This window comes from Aristolochia californica, unplaced genomic scaffold (genome assembly GCF_029961685.1).
Source record: "Aristolochia californica isolate CCGP_79_NKW_82.1479 unplaced genomic scaffold, dmAriCali1.0.hap1 SCAF_3, whole genome shotgun sequence".
Classification (NCBI taxonomy): Eukaryota; Viridiplantae; Streptophyta; class Magnoliopsida; order Piperales; family Aristolochiaceae; genus Aristolochia; species Aristolochia californica.
Window position 1 is genome coordinate 3854988 of NW_027181992.1, and position 25017 is coordinate 3880004.

The following is a 25017-nucleotide window of genomic DNA, read 5'->3' on the forward strand; positions in this document are numbered from 1 at the left end:
TTTCCTTGCAGATAGAAAATAAATCTGCTTTAGAAGTAATGATGTGTACGTGGGTTTATGGAAATCAGAACACGAAAGGCTCATTAGCTTAAGCTCATGCATTTATGGGCCTCCGCAGGAGTTGAAAAAAATGATCCTATAATTTGTTGTCTATTAGTAAAATTACGTCTTAGTTAAATTGTTCTATTATTATTTTTCCTTTCATTATGTGTTTCAGGATCTACGGTTGAAGAGGGTGATTGGTATGAGTTATGAACGAGGTAAACTTTATTACTTGGATCTATATCAACGTATTCCTCTGCATGCTCTTGCTAATTTAGGCTTTGTTTATGACTGACTCATTGCATCCCTATGTAGAGAAGATTTTTTAGTTCTTTCCTTCGTTTTTCATCTAGTCAATAGTTTGCTTGTGAATCATGTTAGTTGGGTATAATAGACTGCCAGACTCAATCTTCATTTTATTTAATTCATTCTGATGTATGGAATCCTTGTTGTATTTTTTTAGTATATTTATTTAAATTTAATGAGGTGTTTGATGTGTTTATTCATTTCCATAAGACAAATAAAAACTTAGTTTAGTGTTTCTATTCAGCTTTTGTGTATTGATAATGGACCTAAGTATATGAATTCTTGTTCTGTTGATTATTATTTGTTAAATGGTCTAATTCATACACGCTCTTGTTAAATTTTTGGAGAAGAGAAATAATTCATTGAATTATTATAATTTGAGTACAATGAACCTCTATTTATAATTGAAGAAACAAGTAAAATTTAATTATATTTAAACTATCTTTGTCTCAGTTATACCCAAAGTTTAACACTTAAAGATAAGTCTTAACTTAACTAAACAATTGAATAAAAATACAAAACTGATATAACTAGAACACTTTTTAATTGAAATACTTTTATGAGACATCCTCTGTGAGAATCTTGTAAGATTTTGCCATATTAATTTTACTCTGTGAGACTTATTTTTGTTTATTTTAATATTGAGATTCCTAGTAGAGTAGATGCTATGACATATACAAACATAATCAATTTGATTGAATTGTTTGATCTTAAAAGGGGTCTTCTATAATTTCGCACATGAGAGGTTATTTCTTTATTTCGTCCAATTATTGATAATTTGATTGTTTTTAGATAGTAGTAAATAGAAACAAAGCTCATATAACTTTTTTTGTTTATTTGTTAGTGGAAATTTAGTTACATGAAAAAGCAAGAAATAAACTATGGTTTCTTGGTGTAGGACAGGTGGAGTTAAAGAGTTATGACTCATACAACTTATGATTTTCTATAAAATCTTTAGTTGAGGAGTTTGGCTTCCCAATATTAGTGTCAATACAAATGACTTGCGGTAATTAAATTGTAATTTTTGTTGCAAGTAACCCGGTGTTTCACTAGAAAGAGTAGATTGTCATTTTATTGAAGATACTGTGACAAAATTCAACTATGTAACAAATTGGGTATAGTTGATATTTATTGCCCAACTTCAAGAGGTGTTTGAAGGAGTAATTACTAAAATAAGTCAAAGGCATCTATGTAATATTTCTTATGTAATCTTAGATTTAATAAAAAGTGATTTATAAGCGTTTATAACTGTAACAAGAGAATGACACATTACCTTCATTCTTTATCTATCTTTGCACTACTGATTTCAATTTTCCTTCAAAACTCTATTATTGCAAGGCAAACCATTATCACCTGTCTGCATTCAAATCGTTTCTGCACAGCCAATGTTTAGTAAGGTAACGTGATAAGGATAGGCATCATTTATTGCTCGTTCTCTCTCTTAGAAAGAACGCAATATGATCAGGTTGCTTACGTAAATCTAAGTTCTCACCCATTAAAGCAGAAAAACATTTAATAAGCAGAACCGTATACGATTTCAGTTTCTGAAGCGCGGAAGCCTCAAACCAGCAAACTTGTCTCTTCATGCACAAACACGTAAGCATCTCCTTAACCCTCAATCATCTTTCTCCTCGAATTTTAAAACGCCCGATACTCCGGTAAATGATTATCTTTCGGTAGTGAAGTCTCGTTTGGGTTCACTATCGAGTCTGGGTTTAAAAAACTTTCAAAAGGAAGATTATGTGTAATCTCCACTAATCAGTAATCCCACATCTCTGTTGCGTCAGAATCTGAACTCTCTGAAAGTTCTTACGGTGATTCGGCTTTACAAGTGCTTATCGGTAACGTTGGATCGTAACAGTTTCACAGGTTAGCCTGTAGTCCAGAGGACAAGTTGGAGCTCCATTTTTTCTGGGTTTTGCTTGGGTGAGGTTTATATGGAGATCCAGTTAGCTTCCTTCTTCAATGATTGTGATTATCAGTTCATTATATCTAAACGGGGAAATATCGCCCGTCACCTCAGAACTAGACCACGTAAGTAATCGCATAGGGTGGCGTGGTGCCATGCAATTTCGATACGTTTTTTCTAATTTCAAATTTCATTTGCTTGCAGGAAGCTGTGATTGAACTGTTGATGAAACGGAGGATGAAGGAAGTTCGACTGGTCAAAGTGCGCAGTGCGCACTGGAAGATCTCAGCACTCTGACTGTCAATGATTGAAGTGATGGGGGTGGGAAGCGTAATGAGCGGGAGAGTGTGAATGGTATACGAAATGTGGGCTTTTTAAAAAGCAAAACCTCCATGAATGTTGCTTTAAGGTACTGAAAAGCAGAATGGGCAGTAGAGAAGGGTGGTGATGGCCGCTAGAGGCCAATGAATGAGCAAATTGATCTCATGATCTTCTCATGTTTTAGATAGTTTTAAACACTGAAAAAGTAACGAAAGAGAGAAAAAAAAAAAAAAAAAAAGGGTCCGTTTGAGTGACATGAATGGATTTGAAATCGACCGGCCTTTACGTTCATGCCGTCCCTTTTCTCATCTTCATCGTCCTTCTGACCGACTATTCTTTAGTCCTTGCCAATGCAGCCAATTGGGTTGGCGACCATGGTGAAAATGTTTTGTTTGATCTGCAGCTATGGGGGAAAAGCCATTGACGTCTTTGTTTTTGCAGCGATTAGTGGTCGATCAAGGCGGTGCCATTAAAGGGTAACGAGAAAAGCTCAAAAGCTCACTCCCCAGCTCCCCCAGTGGCAACTTGATTGAACATAAAGATTCATCTTCCAGGGGGATTGACGGCTTGAATCTTTGACCACGCAAACAATTGGATCTTTGTCTTTTTGACCGGGTGATGTCATGTCCCCTCAATCATAGAGAACTTTAAGAAGCCAAAAGGGGCTTTGGCTCGGAGAAGACATGGCCGGAGGAGGGGAAGTTCTCATCTGAGCTGATGACAGGTATGGGTTCCAACTGTTGATATTTGTCTGGAAATGGACAGGAGCATAAAAGAGGATCTGGGTGGAGGGGAAAATGGAAAAGGGGAGCTCCACTTAACTTCCACGACAACCTCGTCATTACCCATCAAGTAACAAGAGTAGCAAAAGCTTCTCCCTACATTATAATACTTTAATGGCGGCCTAAATGCGCTCTGTGCATGCAATTAAGAAGCAGAGATGGAGTAATGGTGGAAACTTTTATGCACTTCTTTGTGTCATCGTACAGCCGCGTGCATGTAGAGACCCGCTGCACGACAGCAAGAGTGCTTTGGATTGCGCGATTTAATGCAGTGGGAAATCCGGTGAATCCGTGAGGCTACAATGTGTTTGCTAGGGGTAGAACAAGAATTGATCTTAGAGCCTCCCAGCCACTGTATTAGCAAAGAACAACTGATAGATTATTTTGTGCTTATCTCTTAAAAACCACTCCCAGATTTTTTTAGCTATAAGACAGAATTGGAGCTGTCCATTCAGGGGTCCTGCTTGAATTGATGATCTTCATTCCGTGCTACATTGAAACACAGGTAAAGAAATTTCAAACCATCACTCCTCTACTAAACTCACAAACATGTAGAGAGAATATGATCTACTATAAACTAGAATTCTATTATTAAACTAAATTGTTAATCAAAGTACTTTAAAGCTTTAGATAATTAAATATGTATTTTTATCATGTATGTGAGCATAGGAACGCTTGCCATTCTTGAGGAGTAGAAACGCAGGCTATTAGTGTCACCTGGTGACAAAGGATAAACATAATCCCTTCAGTTATTGGATAAAATCTCATTGGATTTATCCCATGTTGTATTTATTAACTCCCCTCATAACACCGGTACTCCTACCCTATGTCACAGCTCTTTGCAGAAGAACTTAATGCTAATCAGTATTCAGTATCAGTACATCTCATTGATATGTCAAGAGCGTAGAGAAGGAGAAAGAGAGATTTGCTTTTCCTTTTTCGGATTCCTGTTTCTCATAGTGGCTTATTTTCTGATCATGATCCCCAAGTACTGATATTCCCCTCTGCCACCACTTCCACTCTCACCTGAGATGCCGACACAACCAGGGGAAGTAAACTAGCAGAAAATGAACAAAGACAAGAGGCTTTTGGAAGTATCTCGCTCTTTCTCTTTCAATGCGTATGTCATCACAGGCTGCTTTTTCCATCCCAACATTCCCAGTGGGATCTCGCGAGCCCTCACGAAAACGGGAAAAAAAAAATAATTTAAAGACGAGAGAAGAAAAAACAGGGAAAAACATCCAACCCTAACTTTTTCTCTGCCTATATCTGCCTCAGAAATTCCAACACGTCTACCGGGTGGTGGGCCAATGTTATGGCACTAACCCAGTTGAGGGGGTACTCTCCCTTTCACCCCCACGAAGGCCAGGCAGCTCTTCGGGGGGAGGGGAGGTTTGTCCTATGGGGAGAGGGAGAGAGGGGAGACAGTGATGAGTCCATGCAAAGAGCAATCCAAACACTACCTTATGTCTCTTTTTCTTGATTACTTTGGTGTTATCCTCTCTAGTCGATCTCATCATTTCTAGCCAGGAAAAGTAGTAGGATTTCAGATTTTTTTTTTCTTTTTCTTGGATGGATATTTGATGGCCCCACACAAAAAAAGCTGACGTGGGTTTGAAGCTTGAATCGAGTGAGTAGATTACCAAAGAGGAAGAGCTCTTCACCCCTCTTTTTTATGTATGGGATAATCTTTCACTTCCTCTTTGAACAAAAGAGGAAGGGCTCTTCACCCCCCTTTTTCCACTCTCCTTTCTTCACAAGCTTTCAAACAGATTATCTCTGAATTTTGGATTACCCTAGACCTAAGATGAAGTGTAAGATCTTGCTCAGAATTCCCCACCAGGATAATTAATGGTTAAATTAAGTGGAACCAAGGATATGATTTATGAAGACCTTCATAAAAATTAGCGCATTGCACATGGATCAAGCTTAGTGCGCTAATTTTTATGAAGATGAACAAATGCTACACATGCAAAAGTTCGTGGAGGGATTACCAAAATAGTAGGTAAAGAAACATGGATGGAAAGAACCTGTAATGGGATCTTAAAATTCAATACTTTTGATGACATTCAATTTAACAAGTATGCTACTGTGGTTACAACATCTGCCCAGTGTTTGCTTGGCATATGTGCTCTGATTAAGAAAGCTCTGGCTGTTTCTGAGGTATGCCTATTCTTCTGTTGAACAACTCCATTTTTTTGTGGCATATGGTGCACAAGAAGTTTCATGTATAAGACCATGAGTTTGAAAATAAGTTTGGAATTCATGATTGATATATTATCCTCCATTGTTAGATTGAAGAATCTGGACTTTAGATGAAAAATGTGTTTGGACCATTACATGAAAGCATCGAAAGACACAAAAAATACCATCTTTATATTTCAATAGGTACAACCAAGTCATTCAAGTGCAATCATCTATAAATGAAACAAACCATCAGACACCAGAAGGGGTAGTAGGAGAAGGGCCCCAAACATCAAATTGAATTAGGGCAAAAATAATTTCACTTTTATGCAAACTTACTGGATAAGGTACACGATAACTTTTGGCTAAAATACAAGTATAACATTTAAGGCCCAATTCATGTAACTCTGAAAATAAATATGTAAATAAATACTTCACATACCCGAATGATGGATGCCCCAAATGATGATGCCCTAGCCAGATCTTTCGGTCCTAGACGTTAGTTGCATATTGCATATTATTAGCTTTACTAGAGCTAAAAACATCCTAGTACAAAAAAATGAGTAAAAGCTACATGGATGAAATTGTGTTGCATGTAGCTTTGCAACAAAGAATACCTTAAAATGGAGTTTGCCTTGCACTAGAGCTAAATTGTATTGCATATTCTCTTGTACTAATCTATCCCACTTAACATGGAATTAAAACGGGAATAATACCTTGTACTAAAGTTAAAGTGCGTTGCATGCAGCTTTACCATGACCTTGCGTGAATGACGAGAGACGCATGGACCGTCTCGTTTATTGAGATGTTTCGAATGGTGTGGGCGAGAAAATGGAAAGAGGGGTGTGGAGGCGAGACTTTAAGGAGGATTGTGATGACTGATGAGGCAACAATTCGCCTCCATTTTGTTCATCTTCTCCTCTTATGTTTGCTGATGTACACCTCTTTCGAGCTCGAGGTTCTCAAGCTACGAATGGCTACCAACCTTTAATCGTTAATGAAGAAGAATTTGTTGTTGGTATTTTCTAAAAATTTGGTCTCGGCATTGCCAAAGTAGCACAACCAATGCCAAAACAGTATTTATGCCTAGAAACAGACCTACACTAAACCGTGTGTTTTTGCTATTTTGGCAAAAAACCACGATTTCTCACTCCGAGTAAGTCACACTAACCACCACTGGTACTGTTGCATTGAAATTTCCACCCAACATCGTCGCCAGATGAATTGGTCTATGCTAGCCTTCGACTTTGATTTGCCTTCTTCTTGTAACGTTGCTTCGAAAAGAAAGATGATGTCGATATACTTCTTTTCTAGAGCAAGAGATGTTGATCATCTCATTCACCCACTCTGATACCATGATAAAACAAAGAATCGTTTTTATTTTGAATGACTTTTTCTTTGATTTATATTGTTTATATAACATAATATAAAGACAAAATTAGAATAATGACAAGTTATTCCTCCTATGATTGATCCTAAAATTTTCTCTTTGACAACTCATGCCACCATAATCAATACATAATTTTTACTGTAATGCTAACAAAAGTGAAGGATCTTGATTCCCTCTCAGACTGACCATGGGGCTCAAACACCTGATGGAACTCCAAAGAATAATATTATGTCATCCCAGGACGTTATTCTGAGATTAAAATCCAAACTCCTAGGGGAATAAAAGATATTTACTCTTATATATTCTGATTATATATTTGACAAGCCTTTTCTACGGAGAACATTATTTTTTTTTTTTAATTCTTCCTGTATTTTTTGTCAAGTTCCTCGGGTAAAGAAAAAGAAAAGCATTAGTGGAAGGAATTCATGTTGCAAAAGAGTCCCATCAGCGGATATGATAACGTAAGGCTAGCTTCGATTTATGAAGTCTTGCGTATAGGGGCATCTATGGATCAGAGAATCATCATAAAAGAAGTCCGCCATTACCGTCCTCATCCGAATGTCTGCCGAGTGAGTCAAGAATAATGGCTTGTCCCAGTCTCTTTTAACGTTTACGATTGAGAAAAAAAAAGATAAATTCCGGAGTTGATGATGTTTCTGAATCTGGGAAGAGAAGCCATTGGTGAAAGTTTGTTATTCCGCAGAAATCTTAGTCTGGGCATGGGGAAGGCTGACGAATGGCTGATACTCGCCAAAGGTCTTTAAAATCTCGATACTAGAATCCGCTTTCGCAAATTGTTCTTGGGGAATATATCATCCACACAGTTCAGCTTATCTGGTATTTAGTGTGGAACACATGAGATCACTCCGCCCATTACAAAAAAACCAAGCAGAATTCTGATTCGGGCATAGTTCACAAATCACGATGCAGGAAAAATACGTCTGAACTAAGAACTCCAGGTGACTCTGGGTCAGAAAGAGCGGAATACGGTCATGTTCTGAAGTTCTGAACATGGTTCAGTTCTGCAACTGAGAATATTTTCGAGGCGGCTTCAGAAGGGAAAGTATGAAGGCATTTTGACTTAAAATGAGAATATAAAAGACTACTTTTTACCCAAAATTTCTTAAAAATTTATAAACGAAAACCAGTTTTCTTGAGTTCGTGTTGCTAAATGACTTTAAGGATTCTCATTTTTCCTATTCAACCGTAGAAAACTTATTTTTCTATCTTTCTGAACTTTTCTGAGAGGAGACGAGATGACGTGGAGTTTTATAACCATGTCTAAGCCACATGGGATCCACCTGTGAGGAGGCTCGCTGGTTTGGCCGCCGCGTAAAGCACGAAAAGAATCGGCAAGAAGTGGGCCCGGGTTTTTGTCTACCAGCGGTATAAATGGCATCATCAGCAAGCACCAATCTCTCCCATGTTTCGTTACTGTACATGGGTCCCGCCACAACACCGATGCACCCACGTACTTGTGCCACGTGGAAGCCCTCAACCGTGATTGGATCCCACTGCAAACGAGAATATTCAAATGGATTCCGAAGGCCAGGCTGTGTGCCTGCTGGATCCTTGAATGGGAAGAAATGCGCGAAAATACACGTAAGAGCATTTCTTTTCCTTCTTCGCTTGTTTAATCTTTAATGCCCAGAAAACAAATTATGAAAAAAGCGTGGAGATTTTAACGGAGAGGACTGCCGAACTCGCTTGATGTAGTATAAATACCTGGCGAGGGTCTCGTCTTTGGCTTAGGAGAAATCAAGAACACAGTGTTCTTCCTCTCCTCTCCTGAGTTTAATTTTCTGTCCCTCGTCTCTCTGATCTTAGATTTTCAGTCTGTGAACGGCTTCTTGTGGTTGAGGAGCGAAAATCGCGCTGAGAGAAATGGAGGACCAAGGATGCTTTGGCAACTTCATTCAAAGGAGCAAACCGTACATAGCCATGATCTCTCTGCAGTTTGGTTATGCCGGCATGAACATTATCACCAAGGTCTCCCTCAACAGAGGGATGAGCCACTACGTGCTGGTTGTTTATCGCCATGCTTTTGCTACGGCTGCCATTGCCCCATTTGCTCTCATACTCGAGAGGTAAACTTTCAGGAGAGCTGGGTTTTCTTCTTCTTCTTTTACAAAAGAAGAAGATCCTGCTGCTGGGATTTGTGACTAATACACTAGTTGCTTTGGTTTATTGCAACAGGACGGTTCGACCCAAGATTACTTTTCCGATTTTCATGCAGATTTTCGTTCTGGGTCTTCTTGGGTTAGTATATTTAGATAAATAACTTGATGTTCTGCGTTGATATTGCCCATAGTTTCAGGGCTTTAGGTAGCAATATCAATGACATATATATGTGCCGGAATTTGCAGGCCGGTGATCGACCAGAACTTCTATTACGCTGGGCTGAAATTCACATCTCCGACCTTCTCATGTGCTATGAGCAACATGCTGCCCGCCATGACATTTGTTATGGCTGTCCTCTGCAGGTGAGTATCCAATTATCCTCCATACTCGTTGAGCAGTTGTCATCATCGTTTTCCCTGGTTGGGTGATCCTGGCGCAGATCATTAGACGAATTATTGTTCTAATGCGAGGACTGGCTCTGGTTTTGATGTTCCAGGATGGAGAAGGTAAACATCAAGAAAGTGAGATGTCAAGCAAAGGTGGTGGGGACTCTCGTTACAGTGGCTGGGGCTATGCTGATGACCCTGTACAAGGGTCCCATTGTGGAGATGATCTGGTCGAGCCATATTCATCCTCGGAAATCCTACACGATGGATACTACTGGAACAACTGACAAGGACTGGCTCAAGGGCTGCATGCTTCTCATCTTGGCTACCTTGGCTTGGGCATCTTTCTTCATCCTACAGGTAAACATCAATTTAAAAGAAAGAACCCACTTTAGATTCTGAGAAAAGAAGAAAGAAAAGAAGGAACAGATTACTTCATTACTTTATGTGTTGAAACGAAGCCAGTTGGCAGCAGAAACTGGTTTCCAAATTAGACAGTTCTACTGCTTTTTTATTCGCCCAGTAATAAAGCGTCTGGCGTTTTATAATGTGTTTCAGGCTATCACTCTGAGGAGATACTCGGCTCAGCTATCCCTCACATCACTGGTTTGTTTTCTGGGCACTCTGCAGTCCATCGCCGTCACCTTGGTCATGGAGCACAAGCCTTCAGTGTGGACCATTGGGTGGGACATGAACCTTCTTGCCGCTGCCTATGCTGTAAGTCTCTCTTCCTCGGTCGCTGAGCTAGCTTCTCCTCTCTCTCTGTAAAAATAATTATATTTATCTATAATGAGATTACATTTACATATGCAGGGTATTGTATCGTCTAGCATTGCTTACTATGTGCAAGGAATAGTGATGCAGAAAAGAGGGCCCGTCTTCGTGACAGCCTTTAGTCCTCTCATGATGATTATAGTGGCTATTATGGGTTCTCTCATTCTTGCAGAAAAGATCTACTTGGGAGGGTAATTCCCTCAAAACTGTTTTTCTTGACAGCATAATAAAAAATAAAAAAAATGCTTCCGCAAAAACATCTCAAAACATAGAAAAGAACACAGTTCCAAAGATGCTTTCTTCTCTTATTCTCTCACCAATGTCAAAATGAATAAAATTTCACTTTCTTCCTCTCCCACTGTTGAAGAAAAAAAAAATACCGATTTTTTTATTTCCTTCTTTGAAAATATATGATCATCAAAGCAGAACCAAAGCCAGACCAAGCTGACAGTTTTCCTCTTCCCTGTGCAGAATCCTTGGAGCGATCTTAATAGTCGCAGGGCTTTACTCAGTTCTCTGGGGCAAATACAAGGAACACAAAGAGAAAGAAGCCACTGAGATACCAGAACCGGTGAAGGGTGGTGAAGAAAATGGAGTCGGTGGCTTGATTGACGACATTGAAGCCAGTAAAGTCGAGCAGGAGAAGGCCAAAGCCAACAAGAACTGCGCCTTGGAACAGGCCTTTACAGTTACTGTTGACGTCCTCGCCCCTGCGCAATCAATGAGAGCAGAGAGACCCGCCAAAGGCAACAAATAATTGTCATGGTAGAAATCGAGAAAAGAGAAGTCCAAGGATAGGGAAGGGTTGTTTCCTAGGAAAAAGAGATAAGGGAGTGCAATTTTTTTGTCATTTCCATTTCTACGTTGTCTTACCCTGTTTTTCTTCTTCTGTAATGAGACTTTGTTTTCTTCATGTAAGCTCTTGTTCAAATTTGAAGGAAAAGGAAGGTTTGAGAGAATCTCAAAACGCTGTTATTGCTCATGAAATTTTTCTTTTTTTTCTTTACACATTGAACATGGCGAGATTGGTGTAAGAGCCACTTGAGTATATGTATATAAATAAAAATACAACTATACTATATATCTATTAATCTATCTATGTAATACTTAAGCTACTTGAAAATTCTTTGATTTCCATCACTGTTAAGCCATACTTATTTGTATCAATCTTACAAAATTTTACTCGAGCCAAATTACATCCCACCAGTGTCTGGTTGCCTCTAGAAGCCAGTTAAAGGAATCGTGGTGGATTAATTTGACCTCTGGTTCCTTCACATGCTCTGGCATCAGGTGCCCATGACCACCATCAGTTTGAGCTGGTTTGAGTCACAGAAACGGCATCTCTACACCTGATTTGAGCTCATCAGAATTTATGGTTCTGAATATGATCTATTTGCTCTCCTCATATTTTTCCCATTCGGAAGTAGGACAGAAACAAGTTGAGATGGTTTGAGTCCAACTTGATGAGTGATCCCGAGTGGAATACTTCCGATACAGCTCACCCCAGAAGCGACATCAAAGTTTAGTAAAAGCAATGAACAACAGAAAAAGAGCAGCCACTCCACTTGAAGAGTTCTCCACCAAATCTGAACACATGTGTCCTCATGTTCTTTCTGCATTTTGGTTGCCAGAACGGACCCTTTCACTTCTGATCATGAAATGCCTGAAATACCTTCCGATTGTTTGACGAAGATAAGATCAACTCTATTTTCAGCCTAACCCAGTTACATTAGTTGATAGAATCTTCATTCCCAGAATCTCACTCTGTTTATAACCATAAAAGGAAGAGAACAGGAAAGTTTTTCTGACAAAAGATAAAACAATTAAAGACGAAGTTTAGAATCCAACGTGTGCCACAGAAGGAATTTTGACTTAGAAATAGACAGTTTTTTAAGCTGAAAATTTGAGATTCTGTGGCCATTTGCAGCAATCGGAGTGGCAAGTTGGTGTATCCTTCACCTTCAAGTACCTGAAATTCCAAATGTCGAATTGATTCATGTGGTTGTTGGTTCCACAACCGATGTTAGATTTCTCCAGGATCATTTAGATGTGAATAGATCAACAAATTAATGTGATGTTGTTGCCTCTGTCATGCTGTTATGTACTTGTTTGAAAATTGCGAAAAAAATTTAGATGCTTATATTCCTCAACCGCGAATGTGTATCTAATTCGCTTTCACTTTTTGCTGTTCTGAGTGAGAAGAGAGATTATACATTTCGTTTTGGGGAATTTGTGTTTTTTGTTCTGGATTCTAGGGAATTGATCTCGGGTCGATCATGAGAATCCAAGAGTGGACATGGACAGTGCCTCAGTGGCCATCTGAAAGCTTTTGTTTCCATCATGGGACTGATTTTCAACAGTGATGTGGTGGGAGTGGGAGGATCATACATGTCAACCGACATCAGATCAACTTTTATGTTCTCCAGAAGAACAGCAATGATATTGCTCAGTCATTTCCTGTGTCATCTTGTCTAACCATTTTGGGAACTAAATTTGAGGCCTCCCTCTTATGATCTGAGAGCTAAACATCATCTGTTGTCTGGAACTCGGATCCCATCATCAATGGCGGCCCTCAAAAAGCACCTGCCTCTTCATGCCTTCAAATTTATCACCAGAAAATTATTGGGTCTCTTTCACTTGAATCAGAGGTGACAAATTTGGAGATTGCTAATCTTAACAATAACAAAGTAGTCTTCCACCATTCTCCCTACTCAGGGGGCCTCAGAAGTTGAAGTGACCATCATTTTCTTTCTTTTATGAAGGCCAAGAATATTGTGTGGTACCAATACATGGTAAACTATAAAAGAAAGAAAACCCAGGTTCCATTTGGGAGGGGCAGGTGGAGAACACTTCGAAATGCTGCAGTTCATAATTTATTAATGGATAATATCTTTGCACATTTGAAGTCATTAACAGTCAATGGGATAATGACATTAGCATATAAGCCACCAAGAAAACGAAGATTAATCTGCATGGACATCACTAAGAGAAGATAATATGGGTATGATTATGCAACATCGATTCTCCACATATCTAGATCTTTTTTTTTTCTGATGTATCTTTGCTTTTTTATTTCTGCAACTTTCTCTTTTGAGATTTGTCCTATTGGCAGGTGACACTCAACAGAGAAAATCAGGATCAAGATCACCCACTAATCTGTACTTATTTTCTCTGTTTAATAATTCCACCAATGCGGGTCTTCATCCTGCTTTCTTACTTCACCTTAAACATTCTTTTAGTAGAAGATTTACCTACCTACTGTTGGTGAAAAAGTGAAGAAAACAAAGCAAATTAACAGAAGAAAGAAAAAAACATAAAAAAATGACAGCCAAGTAATCTGGAGAAGGAACAAAATATGATGCATGAGTAGTTGGAGTCAATTAGTGGGTAGGTTGACAATGATTAGCATTTGGGTGTTCAATTTGTTTGATTCCTAACTTCCCTTATATCACTTTCTTTTTCCTCCCTTTACAGGAGAACTGCTACCCTTCACCAAGAGTCAAGATTCAAGCACAAAAGGTCCCATCAAATCACAACTTGGTTTTTTTGAGTTTTTGAATGATAATAAATCCACTGAGCTATTTCTATCTACTTCTGTTTTTTTTTATGCTTGCTGTTTTTGAATGGATTGAGGATTGACAGAAGAAGGGGAAAATCCCTTGATTTAGATAGAGGATGATTTTCATCTGAATAGTTGCTTTCAAAACACACCCATGAGAGAAGGCAGAGACCATTAAGTTCTGTGGGTATTATCAATGGCCGTGCTTGAGTTGAAGTGGGCATAGGTCATCAGATTGAAAGGGTTGATCCATTTCATGGTTAGTGTGTGCTTGGTCACAAGCATGATTTCAATTTATTATTGGTGGTGCAACAACTCTTATTTTAAGGGTATTGCACATCCAACACACTTAGCATCTTTGAGGAAAATATATCATCACTTTTGATCTCTTTACAGCCAACCAGGAACTGGGCACTGAAACATTCCGCAGGGGTGATCGTTCAGTTTTCAAGTGCTGTTTGGAGTGACACAAGCATATTATGGAGCAGAATTTTTTTTGGGACACGTTCTTATCTTTCTGACATCATCTGTCGCAGATGAACTCGTTTAAAGAAGATGAAAATCTATCCAGATTAGTTTTTTTTTTTTTTTCTTGTAAAGCGTTAACACATTCAGTATTGAGATTTATTGCGATAAGGAACTTCAGTTGTAAGTAGTCCACAAGAGTCTGGAACTCATATCCCAAATGGTACTGCTCGTTTCAAAGTATATATGCTTTATGGAAAGAGATTTCTAAGTATATTTTAGGCAAAGAAAGAGAATAGTGGCTTACAGGTCCAGCTTAAAGTTCTCCAGTGCTGGTTATGAAATGAGATTTATTTAGGGCCTGTGAGTGAGTGAAAGTGGCTCATCAGACGCTGAGATTAAATCAATTCAATTGGATTTTAACGGAAATGTTCATATTATTTTAGTAATAAATTATTTAATTTATTTATTTATTATTTTCATGATTTTTAATATTATATTAAATTACTAATTTAATAGTGATAATTAAAATGTGGTAAAATTAAAAATTTGATTAAGTGTCTAGAGTAAAAAAAATTTTAAATATTCTATTTTTGATAATTAATTAAATTAATATTTTTATTCTACTTTGTAATTATTATATTAATTTAGACTAAACAAAATTTTACATTATTTTATTAATAAAATATCATATTTATTTATATGTTATATTTACGACTTTTAATAATATATTAAATTATTAATTTAAGAGTAATAATTTAGATATTGTAAAAGTAAGAATTCGATTAAATATCTAGACATTATAAAAATAACAATGTTTATTTAGGTATATTATTTTTCATATTCAATTATTTATCTTATTTTTAATAAAAAATTTAAATAAAACTATTTTAATAAAAATAAATTTATCAAAATATTTAATTAATAAATTCATTTTCCACTTTCCACTAAATTTTTCATTGTGTACACTAATTCAAAAAAATTTCATTACGTTATATTTTCCATTAAACATATTAACACAAAAAAATAATTCACTTTCCCTTTTACTAACCCTCGCAAACATCTGCCACAAAAACACCGAGATGTGTTTGCTCCTGGCTTTTCTTTGTATAAGTTACAATTAAACAGATACTTCTAGGTTTAATTACTGAACTAAAAGTAAAAACCTCAAATATCTACTTCATGGATGTCTTCTTCTTATATATATTCTTTCTCTTTTATGGACAGGTGTAGAAGTCAGGCCCCTGCAACACCTCAAAATTTCCAAACAATTACTCAGCCTCACCAAAAAGGGGGGGAAATGGATTAATTTACAAGTTTGGGTTACAAGCTTAAGAAACAACAACAATAAGATTAATTCATGTAGTCTGTACGCTGAAGAAAATGCTCATAGGGAGTTCCATTAAGGGTCTGGTACACATCCTGCCAGTTAACAACTTGCTCAAGTGGGGGTCTTGTGTGAATTTTCACTTGCCTGCTCTTTAATTTTCTCACAGGAAGACCCAGAAATTCTTGAACATTGGACAGCGTCTGCACTTGGATAAACGAACAGCAACTTGAGTAAAGAAGCAAGGAAGAAAGAGTTTGGTCCAATCTTGCAATGCTCTCTACTTGGCAGAGTAAGCAGAAATTTAATTGTTAAACTACTGCGCTGCTACGCTTGTCTAGAAACCAAAAGAAAACGTTCTAACACAACCCATTTTATCATGCTCTAGTTACTCTTTTCAGTTGCACTACCAAGAGTTTGAAGAGGGAACAGAGAAGACGCACTACCTGTTTGTTACCGAGAATATCTTCATAATACATGATTATGTTACGAGTAGTGTTGAAGTAGAGCAAAGAATCTGCCATCATCCGCTCAGCATGACTGAGTTTTGGTACCAGGGTGGCAACATTTATTACAGGCTTGAATTGTGCCAGCACCTCAGCCTGCAAAGAGCCAGTCGAGGTTATAAATCAGAAAAGACCTCTAGATTTGAAGAACCTAACATGCATTCAGGAAAAGAAACAAAAGACAGGCTCTCTTTGTTCTTAAGGCCTTGATAAAGTTTTCTTAAACACATAATAAAGTTTAATATCTCCACATAAGGATAACCAGCAAGGGGCGACCCATTTCTTTTCCAGTCCTGATCTGATTCTTAATTTTGATCAGTCAATTAAACCATGTCACGGTACATGCCTACTAAGAGCCATTTTTATCTTGGACCTTGTCTCTAAACTTGCACTTAAAAATTCATGATTGCAAACTTTTTTTATGATAAAAGATAACCTGGATTCAGCACATAGTTGAGACATGATAATATAACCTGTGATCAATGGACTGAAATTTCAGTATGTATGTGCATGCATGTGAACACACACACCAATGCTTTTGAGAGAGAGAGAGAGAGAGAGAGACCTCTTCCTTTGAATGAACGTGAGACTTGTGAGTTCCATTGAGAAGCTTGGCATGTCTATCATATGCGTTGGCCAACAAAGAGATGAGTCTCCTCAAAAGGTTTCTTCGAAACAGAAAAATAACTGAAACCCCCTTCCAATTAAAATAATTAGCAATTTCACTGTGATGGTCCAGTACAGCCTGTAAAGAAGCAGCATCAAATCATAAACTAATCAAGAAACTAGATCAGGATTCAGCATAATTACTAGGAATATAGAGACGGAGCCCAAAATTGACTTGAAAGGTTCATCATCCACTTCAATGCAGGAGACAATAGCACAAACACCAATGCTAGTCTAATGTAGGCAAGAATCTAATATGAATAAGAATACAAAGATAAATTTCTGATGATGCACTCACTTGATTCAGCATCCACTTAAATCCAAAAGCAGCCACGCATTCATTTTTTGCTGCACTGCTCAACCAATCCAAACTATAAACCGTATCTAATGTCTTCAAAATAGTTGAAATATTAGTTCTCCTTTCTTTTACAGAAAATATTTCTCCATTCGAGCTAATGTTGGGATGGCTATTCAGCAAAGTTTCAAACCACCCACTTCCAGATCTTTGCATCGACAAAATAACAAAGACCCGAACAGGAGTACATGCACATTCCTCCCTGGCAGAGTCAAATTGAAGAATTAGAACTTCAATGTAAGGAACAAGTTTCTGTACAAGAAAGATGACTTCAGAGAGAGAGAGAGACAGAGACAGAGACAGAGACCTTCTATAAGTTTTTGGTTGAGGAAAATGAACATAAAGGGCATCTGTTGGGGAGATGGAAGACATGTTACAGTGTGTTTTTGAATTCCTGAAAGTAGAGTTGCTCTTATTTGGGTTTATTTGTACAGTGACTTGTTTTAAACAGACATAGCAAATATATACACCAATCACAGTAACAAAGAAAAGAAGTATCCCACGTAGCAGAAAGGGTGATCTCTTTGATGCCTTAAATGAAATTACCATCTGCAGACACGAACCAAATGCAATCAGGATTTTTATGGTTATTACTTTCATTAAATATATAATATATTTTTGAAAAATAAAAGAAGAAAGAGTTGAGCAATCCATGGCAATACCATTTCTCCAGTAATGAAAAGTTAGAAATTAGATAATAATGTAAAATCCAAATTCTCAAATCTCTTTCTGAACCAGCTTGGCTCCCACAATGAACTTTTTATCAATATCATCAGTACAGTCTTTGAAGAAGAGATCTCCAACTTTGAATTCCTTTTACACAATTGTTCCTGAGAATAAATGCGACAGAAGCATGTGTTAAGCAATCTTCCAAACAGAAGTCTTCTTTCACCAAAAAAGATCAGATATCAAGACACGGCCTAAATTAAATAACCAATAGAAATAACAATTATATAAAATCATGAAGCAAAACAATGGTAGTGGACAATAACTTCTAAAACAAACATACTTTCAGCACTTGTGTGCAGTTTCAAAATACATTTTAAAGTAAAAGATAAACAAGGATTTGTTCATAAGAAACAGAGATTAAAAGCATAAAGCACCATAACAAATTCATACTACTGGATAAGATCTAAAAAGCTCAGTATAACCAACATTCTACAGATTTTAATAATATTTCTTTTTGAGGACAATAAATTATTCATTAAGAGGGCCCCAGAAGTGCGAAGGGTACAAGAGAGGGACGAGAAACAAGCACAAAGGAGAAACAAGGAAACTAAAAAACTGTAACAACATGGCAGCCAAAGAGAAAAAAAGAACCAAAAAACATAAAATAAAAAATCATAAAGGGAGGGAAATGCAGCTGGCGGCTGACTTCCTCCCTAGCTAATCTCTCGGCCATTTCGTTGGCACTCCAAAAACTATGCTGCCAACTGATGGATTTGGATCTACTATTGATGTCCTTGATCTCGTCTAATATACTACAATAAATGCCCAGACGGGGCTTTCTTGCCTAAAACCCAAGAGATGACCAACTAACTTTGACTACTAAATGGTCTAAAAAAGCACAAAGTATAACCTGAGGCCTAGGACGAGATCTCTAATCACCACTCAAAGGGCATAGAGTAAACAAGAAGAAGCATACCATCTGATTCCCTAACCATACCCCAACACCGCGAGCCCATGTTTCCCTCCAGAGCTTCCATTAAGATTAAGTCAAACAAACCTTTGAAGGAAGGGCCCAAGCAGTTGACTGGGCAATGCGGTGCAAGGCCGAATGAACATTGATTAGCCAATGCCTTCTGATTACTCATGATTCTTCCCAGAGAAATTTGCTTACCTTTAGAAATCTTCTATTGTGCCATTCCACATATTCCAGGCGACAGTGGCCATGGATTCAAATATTGATGAGCTCATAGCACAATTTTCTTCATTGTTAAAGCCTGTAGTGCAGTTGATTGGTCCAAGTCGAGGCCACTTGGCAAACCCCCTGAAAATTACCTAAATATCCTCCCTTGATAATGGTTTCAGTTTCCTTTTAAAAAATTCCTAATATTCATGTGATTAAGTAGGCCTTTCTCCCAAATTGATTAAAATAAACAGAGAGTCTAACAGTGAGCAAAAATAAGAATAGACTTTGAAGAAGTGATACTGCAACACTTCTCTCAGCTTTCGAGCTTAAACTATAAATAGACATAACAATGATACTTTCTGCTCCATATATAAGCACCATGAAATTACTTCTCGTGACACTTTATATATGGGACCCTGCATCTAAAACATTTCTTAGCAGTCTCTCAATAGCAGATAAAGAAGATGAAAGGCATGTTTCCAAGACAGTCCAATGTATAAACAGTGTGATGCTTCGCTAGCTAATGCAAATCTGAAATGAAAAAAACTCAGTCAGATATCATTCTTTTATTATGACAGAGAATAAGTGGATACTTAGATTGGTACGAACTTCACAATATTCAGAGCTATTTTGTTTCCCTGGTATGTTAGTGTTTTAATCTATTGGTAGAAAAATAACCATACATTCACAAAAGAATCCCTAAAGCCTTTTTTCATGGTATGTCTTCACATGAGAAAATAATCTATTTATAAATGAAATTAGTATAAAATAAATAAATAAGAGTTCAGACAACTCTGTAGCTATTCCTTCTCTCAAAGAACTCTTCAGCACAGCAGCTTCCACATCTTCTGCTTCCTGTGGAAGCATCAGCACCGTTATTCCAACCATCCCACAAGCTCTCCACTGGGAGTTTAACTTGCATATCTTTCAGTTCATTCTTTGGCTTAGAAATTTGTAATTTTAGTAGAAGTAGAATTGCAGATAAGGTGTTATGAAACTTTAAAAATTCTATCATGCCAGGTTTGCCTCCATTAAACACTTCCTACCATAGCCAGTTTCCAGAAAACCTTCAGCGTCTGGAGCACAGGTCATACCATCTTTCTGCCATGACTTCACTTTTTAATCACAAAAGCAAGGTTTAGGAGGGTCTGCCATTGCCTAGTTTCTAATCTCCCATAAAATTGATGAAAATGTTAACATGATTTAAGAATCAGCATCTTCCGAGATCAAGGTCTGGAGAATGGAGATGAGCAGAGTGAAGCAGAGAGGACCGAAGCATATGATGATGAAGAATTCACTGAAGTACAGCAAAGAAGACCAGCAGCAACAAAGGGAGCAGGACATGTGTGAAGACGTGGAATGGAGAGCATAGGTACATGGGCAGATGGGAATCAAGCACAACCAGAGCAGGGAACATCTCATGATCTTAGAGGACCTTTGATACGGGGCAGATGTTTTTCTTCCTAGACATTTCACAAGAAGTGAACACTATGAACTTAAAGTCACCGAGAAAATGAAGGACTCGAGAAGCCTCATTTTTTGAAGTGGTGATGATTTTATTTCAAGAAAGAAAAAGAAACATCAAAGGAGGTCTCCCCTTACAACAAGGGATTGAAGGGAGGGACACAATTTAGTGCAAGAATCTGCAGTCAAATTGGCTGATCTGAGAACATGGGACCAGATACAAGGAATAGAGGGTATGCGATCCAAATGTCAAGATAAATCTGTCAATGACGCCGAAGTGAGAAGGTGGAGGAGGAGCACCAACCGATAACAACCCAAGAATCTCCTCTACAATGAGCGGACCACTGAAATGATCATGAAAGATACAGAGTCCGTAGAGAAGTCCAGATAGCTCCGCCATAGTCGAATCAGCAATGCCAAGAGGGCCCGATGTGTGTGTGTGTGTGTCATATTGAGTGGAGAACAAGATCAACAAATAGCCTTGATAATTTTCTAGCTGAGGGAGTCTCCTGGGGACAGCTAGCCCTTGGGAACTCCTTCCCATTGTAATCTAGGATATCTTCCCTTTTATACTATGTTTTTTTCCCCTTTGATCAGAATACAAAGCCATTGCCATTTTCCCCAAAAATAACCAAAAAAAAAAAAATCAACCCACCCATACAGATTCAGAAATCATACACCGATGTATGTACCAGAGACTGGTAAAACCAAAATGACAAGATCAGGTTTTGAACACTTCTTACCATCTTCCGTGGAGTTAGAAGAGAGAAGGAGAACTTGTACGCGAGGCTTATAATATCTCCTCTAGGGAGCGCTCTAGCAGATTTCTCACTGAGAGCTCAGTCATTACATGAGTGATCTCATGTACATAGTCAACTTTCCAAGACAAATTAACACATCAACAATGTGATGGTGGCTTACTGCCAGCAGAAATCTACATTACAGGTAATCAGACCATAAATATGCAAACCTATAATCAAATGCCTTAAGTTGCAAGCTAAACAAATGAATCCAACAACACAAACTTTACATGCAAAGAAGCTCCTAACAAAATGAATTCAAATGGAATCATTGATAAGTAAGCGTTTGATTCATTAAGCAGAGAAATCTGTTCAGCTTAGTGTGTGCTAATGTAGAGGATATAGTGATTATTAATGACCCTAGAAATGTTGTGAACATAAAAGCAGAAATGAAGCAGGGCTTAGTTTCCAGAGTTTGCAAAGATAGGTTGTCCATCACCTTGTATATACAGTAGTTCTCAAATGTGAATCATCATGCACATCGCGCAACACTTTTCAGGGAACGAAGAAATCTCTTCCCAAAATTAATAAAGTTCGTCCAGCTAAACAACAAAATTCAATACAACACCACCACTCTAACATGATAAAAAAAATGTGACAAATTTATGCTTATCACTTTACTGTACTGTGTACAGATATTAGAATTTTAAACAGCATCATGAATTACGAAGAAAGCTCTCAAAATGCCGATCATCAAGAATCTATCCCAAAGTTATATAAAAACTACACGATCTCTACTCCAAATGAATGAAACTCTCCCATCAAACCACAAAATTCATCAAAACAACAACACTCCAACATGATCAAAATGTAACAAATGTACGCGTCTTTATAACAAGCTCAACTTAGACATCCCAAAGCAAAGCAGCAGCAAACAGGCTTTAGCTTCACAACAACTGAACGCAAAAATAAAATCCCTTATCTCCCCGACGCACCCGTAATAGTTTAAAAAAAACATACAAGACATTATCCACGCCAAGCACACAAAATTATTCACTTGAAAACGAAAACCAATTAAAATTAAGAACGGAAAAGGTTCCGGCGTTAGAGTAATACCTGATTACGCTTCCAAACGACACAATAAGAAGCTCAGAAACCGAAAGTCTGGTACAACAACAAACACAGTAAAAAAGACGAAGTAGACGAAGTCTGAGAGAAAGAAAGTAACGGAAGAGGCGGGAGCAAAAACTCTTTTTGCACCAAAAAGAGTGAAACAGAGAGGTGCCTGGTACGAACGAAGCGACAGACGACAGCGAAGGAGAGAAAACCAAAGACAGTCGTCACGTGTCCAATGGTCGTCAGCGCGCGTTCGCGATCTTGCGTTTGTCCATCATCGGGAAAACGCCAAAGCGAAGCCGTGTAATCCGGTAAAGTGAAGCCGTCATTTTCTATCAACCGGATCGGGTGATGCGACCAGTCACGTATCTCGGCCGTTCATTATCTAGCCGGGGCCGGCCGAGTGAAGGGTGGGGAAAGTCGACGTGAAAGGGGCTTATTAAAATTTAAATTGGTTTGGTGAGGGAAAGAAAAAGGGCTGCCTTACTGGTTCATTACACAGTAGAAAACTTGAGTTGAAAATTGGAATTATGAAATGGTGATCGTCCGTATTCTCGTTCGATCGGAGCGTCTCATTCGCGAACTGATTATAAAACGATAAAACACATTTTCTACGCTGTTTAGAGCTGTAACATGCATGTAAGTCTTGTACATTCAAGGCCGAGGAATATATTCAAGAAGCTTTGCTCTTTCGTTTTTTATGTCTCTTACTCCACAGCTATCAACAATCCCATATCACACAATTTCTTGCTATTACATTCGTCCCCAAACGCAAGAAATCTCCAACTCCTCCATGCTAGGCTCCTCAGAAATGGTCTATATAGCAATGTCATCCTCAGTTCCAAACTCATTATCATGTATTCCAAACACAAGAGACTTCTCCCTGATTCTCACTCTGTTTTTCTCCACATGCCTGAAAGGAACATCTACTCCTGGAATATCATGATCGGTGAGTTCTCACGGTCCGGTTTTCCTGAGAGATCAATTGGGTTGTTCTCCCAAATGCGGAGCTCCGGAACGGACCCCGATATTTTTACGCTTCCGCTTGTTCTAAGGGCTTGTGCCGGCTTAGGAGATTTATGGCAGGGGAACTTGGCACACGGTGTTGCTATGAAGTTAGGATTGGAGATGAACGTTTTCGTTGCATCTGCTCTCGTGTTCTTGTATGTTAACTTGGGTAAAATTTCGGAGGCGAGGAAGTTATTTGATCAAATGCCTCTGAGAGACGCGGTGCTTTGGACTTCGATGGTTGGCGGGTACGCTCAAAGTGGAGAGCCTTTAATGGCACTAGTGATGTTCAGGGAGATGATGGGTCAAGAGGTTGAGCTTGATGGGGTGGTTATGGTGAGTCTCCTTCTGGCTTTTAGCCAGTTGGGGTGGCTGAGGCATGGTAAGAGTGTACACGGATGGAGCGTCAGGAGGTGTTTATGGTTGAACTTGAGCATAGGAAATGCTCTCATTGACATGTATATAAAATGTGGGGCATTGCATTGGGCTCATAAAGTGTTTCTGTTTATGCCTGAAAGAGATGTAATTTCTTGGAGCGCATTGATTTTAGGGTATGGGATCAATGGACATTTGGTAACTGCTCTAAACCTTTTTGATCTTATGCTGGAGGAAGGCATGGTGCCCAATTCAGTGACTTTTCTGGGAGTTCTGTCTGCATGTAGTCACAGTGGAATGGTTGAGAAAGCATGGGAGCTTTTCAATATGATGACAGAGTATGGAGTATCCCCTCAACTCAAGCATTATGCTTGCATGGTTGATGTTCTAGGAAGGGTGGGGAATTTAACCGAAGCAGAGAGGTTTATTGATGAAATGCCAATGAAGCCTGATGCAGCAATCTGGGGAGCATTGTTGGGGGGTTGTCGAGTTCATGGTGATATTGAGGTTGCAGAGAGAGTTACAAAGAAGCTCTTGGAATTGGAACCTGAAAGGAGCGGTTACTATGCACTGATGGCCAACATTTATGCTGCAAAGGGTAGATTCAACGATGCAGAGAGGATCTGGAGTTTGATGAGGGAAAGGAATGTGAATAAGATCCCTGGGCATAGCCTTATTGAATTAACCGGTTCTTGAACCCAACACATGCGCCACTTCTCTTTGATACTGGGTGAGAATGTCAAAGCAGAAATTATATCTGATTCACGCAGAAAAAAAGGCTCAAGGACGGCCTTCAGCAGTACAGTGACTGTAATCAAGCAAGGCCTTCATGAAAACAAAGAACAGCAGAAACTTCTGAAAATCATCTTGAACTAGTTTGGTTTCTTGCAACTGTATTTTAGAGAGTGGTTTATCGCTCTGAACAGTAGAGGCTAGATTAAAGAACTGCACCTCTTTCAAAAATATAGATTAAATTGAGTTTTTATTAAACTGAGATAACAGCAACTGTGAAAAGTCACAACATAACGAATAGAATTTGCGTTTTCTGTAACGAACTAGTTTAGGTTTAAAATCGGAGGTAGAAATCTCCAAGAATTGGAGGCTATTTGCTGAAGTAGTGGCTACAAGTCCAAGCAGTAAACGATTTACTATTCATAAAGGAAACTAGTAAAACATCTTTCTCTACGTTTAACTAACGAAAACAAACTCCTTTGGTGCCACCATAATATAATTAAAAAAATAAACATCGAACATATTTGAAATAGCCCAAGGACAAATTTTTTAGTGAAGCAAATTTAACCTGTATTACTGTAATCACTGCATGACACTTGCACTTGAAATATATGATGATTAGTGAAATCTGATCATC

General features: G+C 38.2%; 3 protein-coding genes across 3 annotated transcripts; 2 read left to right on the forward strand and 1 right to left on the reverse strand.

Moving 5' to 3' along the window:
* Positions 1-8589: 8589 nt before the first annotated feature.
* LOC137958981 (WAT1-related protein At5g07050-like) lies at positions 8590-11176 on the forward strand. Its single transcript, XM_068806222.1, has 7 exons — positions 8590-9021; positions 9131-9193; positions 9301-9417; positions 9552-9801; positions 10000-10158; positions 10255-10406; positions 10687-11176. The coding sequence occupies exons 1-7, from the start codon at positions 8819-8821 to the stop codon at positions 10970-10972; spliced, it is 1230 nt and encodes a 409-aa protein (XP_068662323.1). The 5' UTR covers positions 8590-8818; the 3' UTR covers positions 10973-11176.
* Positions 11177-15435: 4259 nt separating this feature from the next.
* Positions 15436-22340, reverse strand: LOC137960229 (uncharacterized). The gene is made up of 7 exons (XM_068807787.1): positions 22266-22340; positions 17756-17923; positions 17401-17642; positions 17037-17295; positions 16638-16817; positions 16013-16168; positions 15436-15769 (listed from the first exon to the last, which is right to left on the reverse strand). Exons 2-7 carry the CDS (start codon positions 17756-17758, stop codon positions 15593-15595), a joined length of 1017 nt encoding a protein of 338 aa, XP_068663888.1. The 5' UTR covers positions 17759-17923; positions 22266-22340; the 3' UTR covers positions 15436-15592.
* Positions 22341-22776: 436 nt separating this feature from the next.
* On the forward strand, positions 22777-24586 carry LOC137960285 (pentatricopeptide repeat-containing protein At4g14170). Its single transcript, XM_068807856.1, has one exon. The coding sequence runs from the start codon at positions 22899-22901 to the stop codon at positions 24342-24344; it is 1446 nt and encodes a 481-aa protein (XP_068663957.1). The 5' UTR covers positions 22777-22898; the 3' UTR covers positions 24345-24586.
* Positions 24587-25017: the final 431 nt, after the last annotated feature.

Bases quoted from the DNA above. Each gene is read 5' to 3' on its own strand.
- LOC137958981 (XM_068806222.1), top strand. From the start codon at position 8,819: ATGGAGGACCAAGGATGCTTTGGCAACTTCATTCAAAGGAGCAAACCG. The intron at 9,418-9,551 runs GTGAGTATCCAA...TTGATGTTCCAG, and splicing joins GTTATGGCTGTCCTCTGCAG to GATGGAGAAGGTAAACATCA. The intron at 10,407-10,686 runs GTAATTCCCTCA...TTCCCTGTGCAG, and splicing joins GAAAAGATCTACTTGGGAGG to AATCCTTGGAGCGATCTTAA.
- LOC137960229 (XM_068807787.1), bottom strand. The intron at 17,296-17,400 runs GTCTCTGTCTCT...TGACTCTGCCAG, and splicing joins CAACCAAAAACTTATAGAAG to GGAGGAATGTGCATGTACTC. The intron at 16,169-16,637 runs GTCTCTCTCTCT...GGCTCTTTGCAG, and splicing joins ACGTTCATTCAAAGGAAGAG to GCTGAGGTGCTGGCACAATT.
- LOC137960285 (XM_068807856.1), top strand. From the start codon at position 22,899: ATGCATGTAAGTCTTGTACATTCAAGGCCGAGGAATATATTCAAGAAG.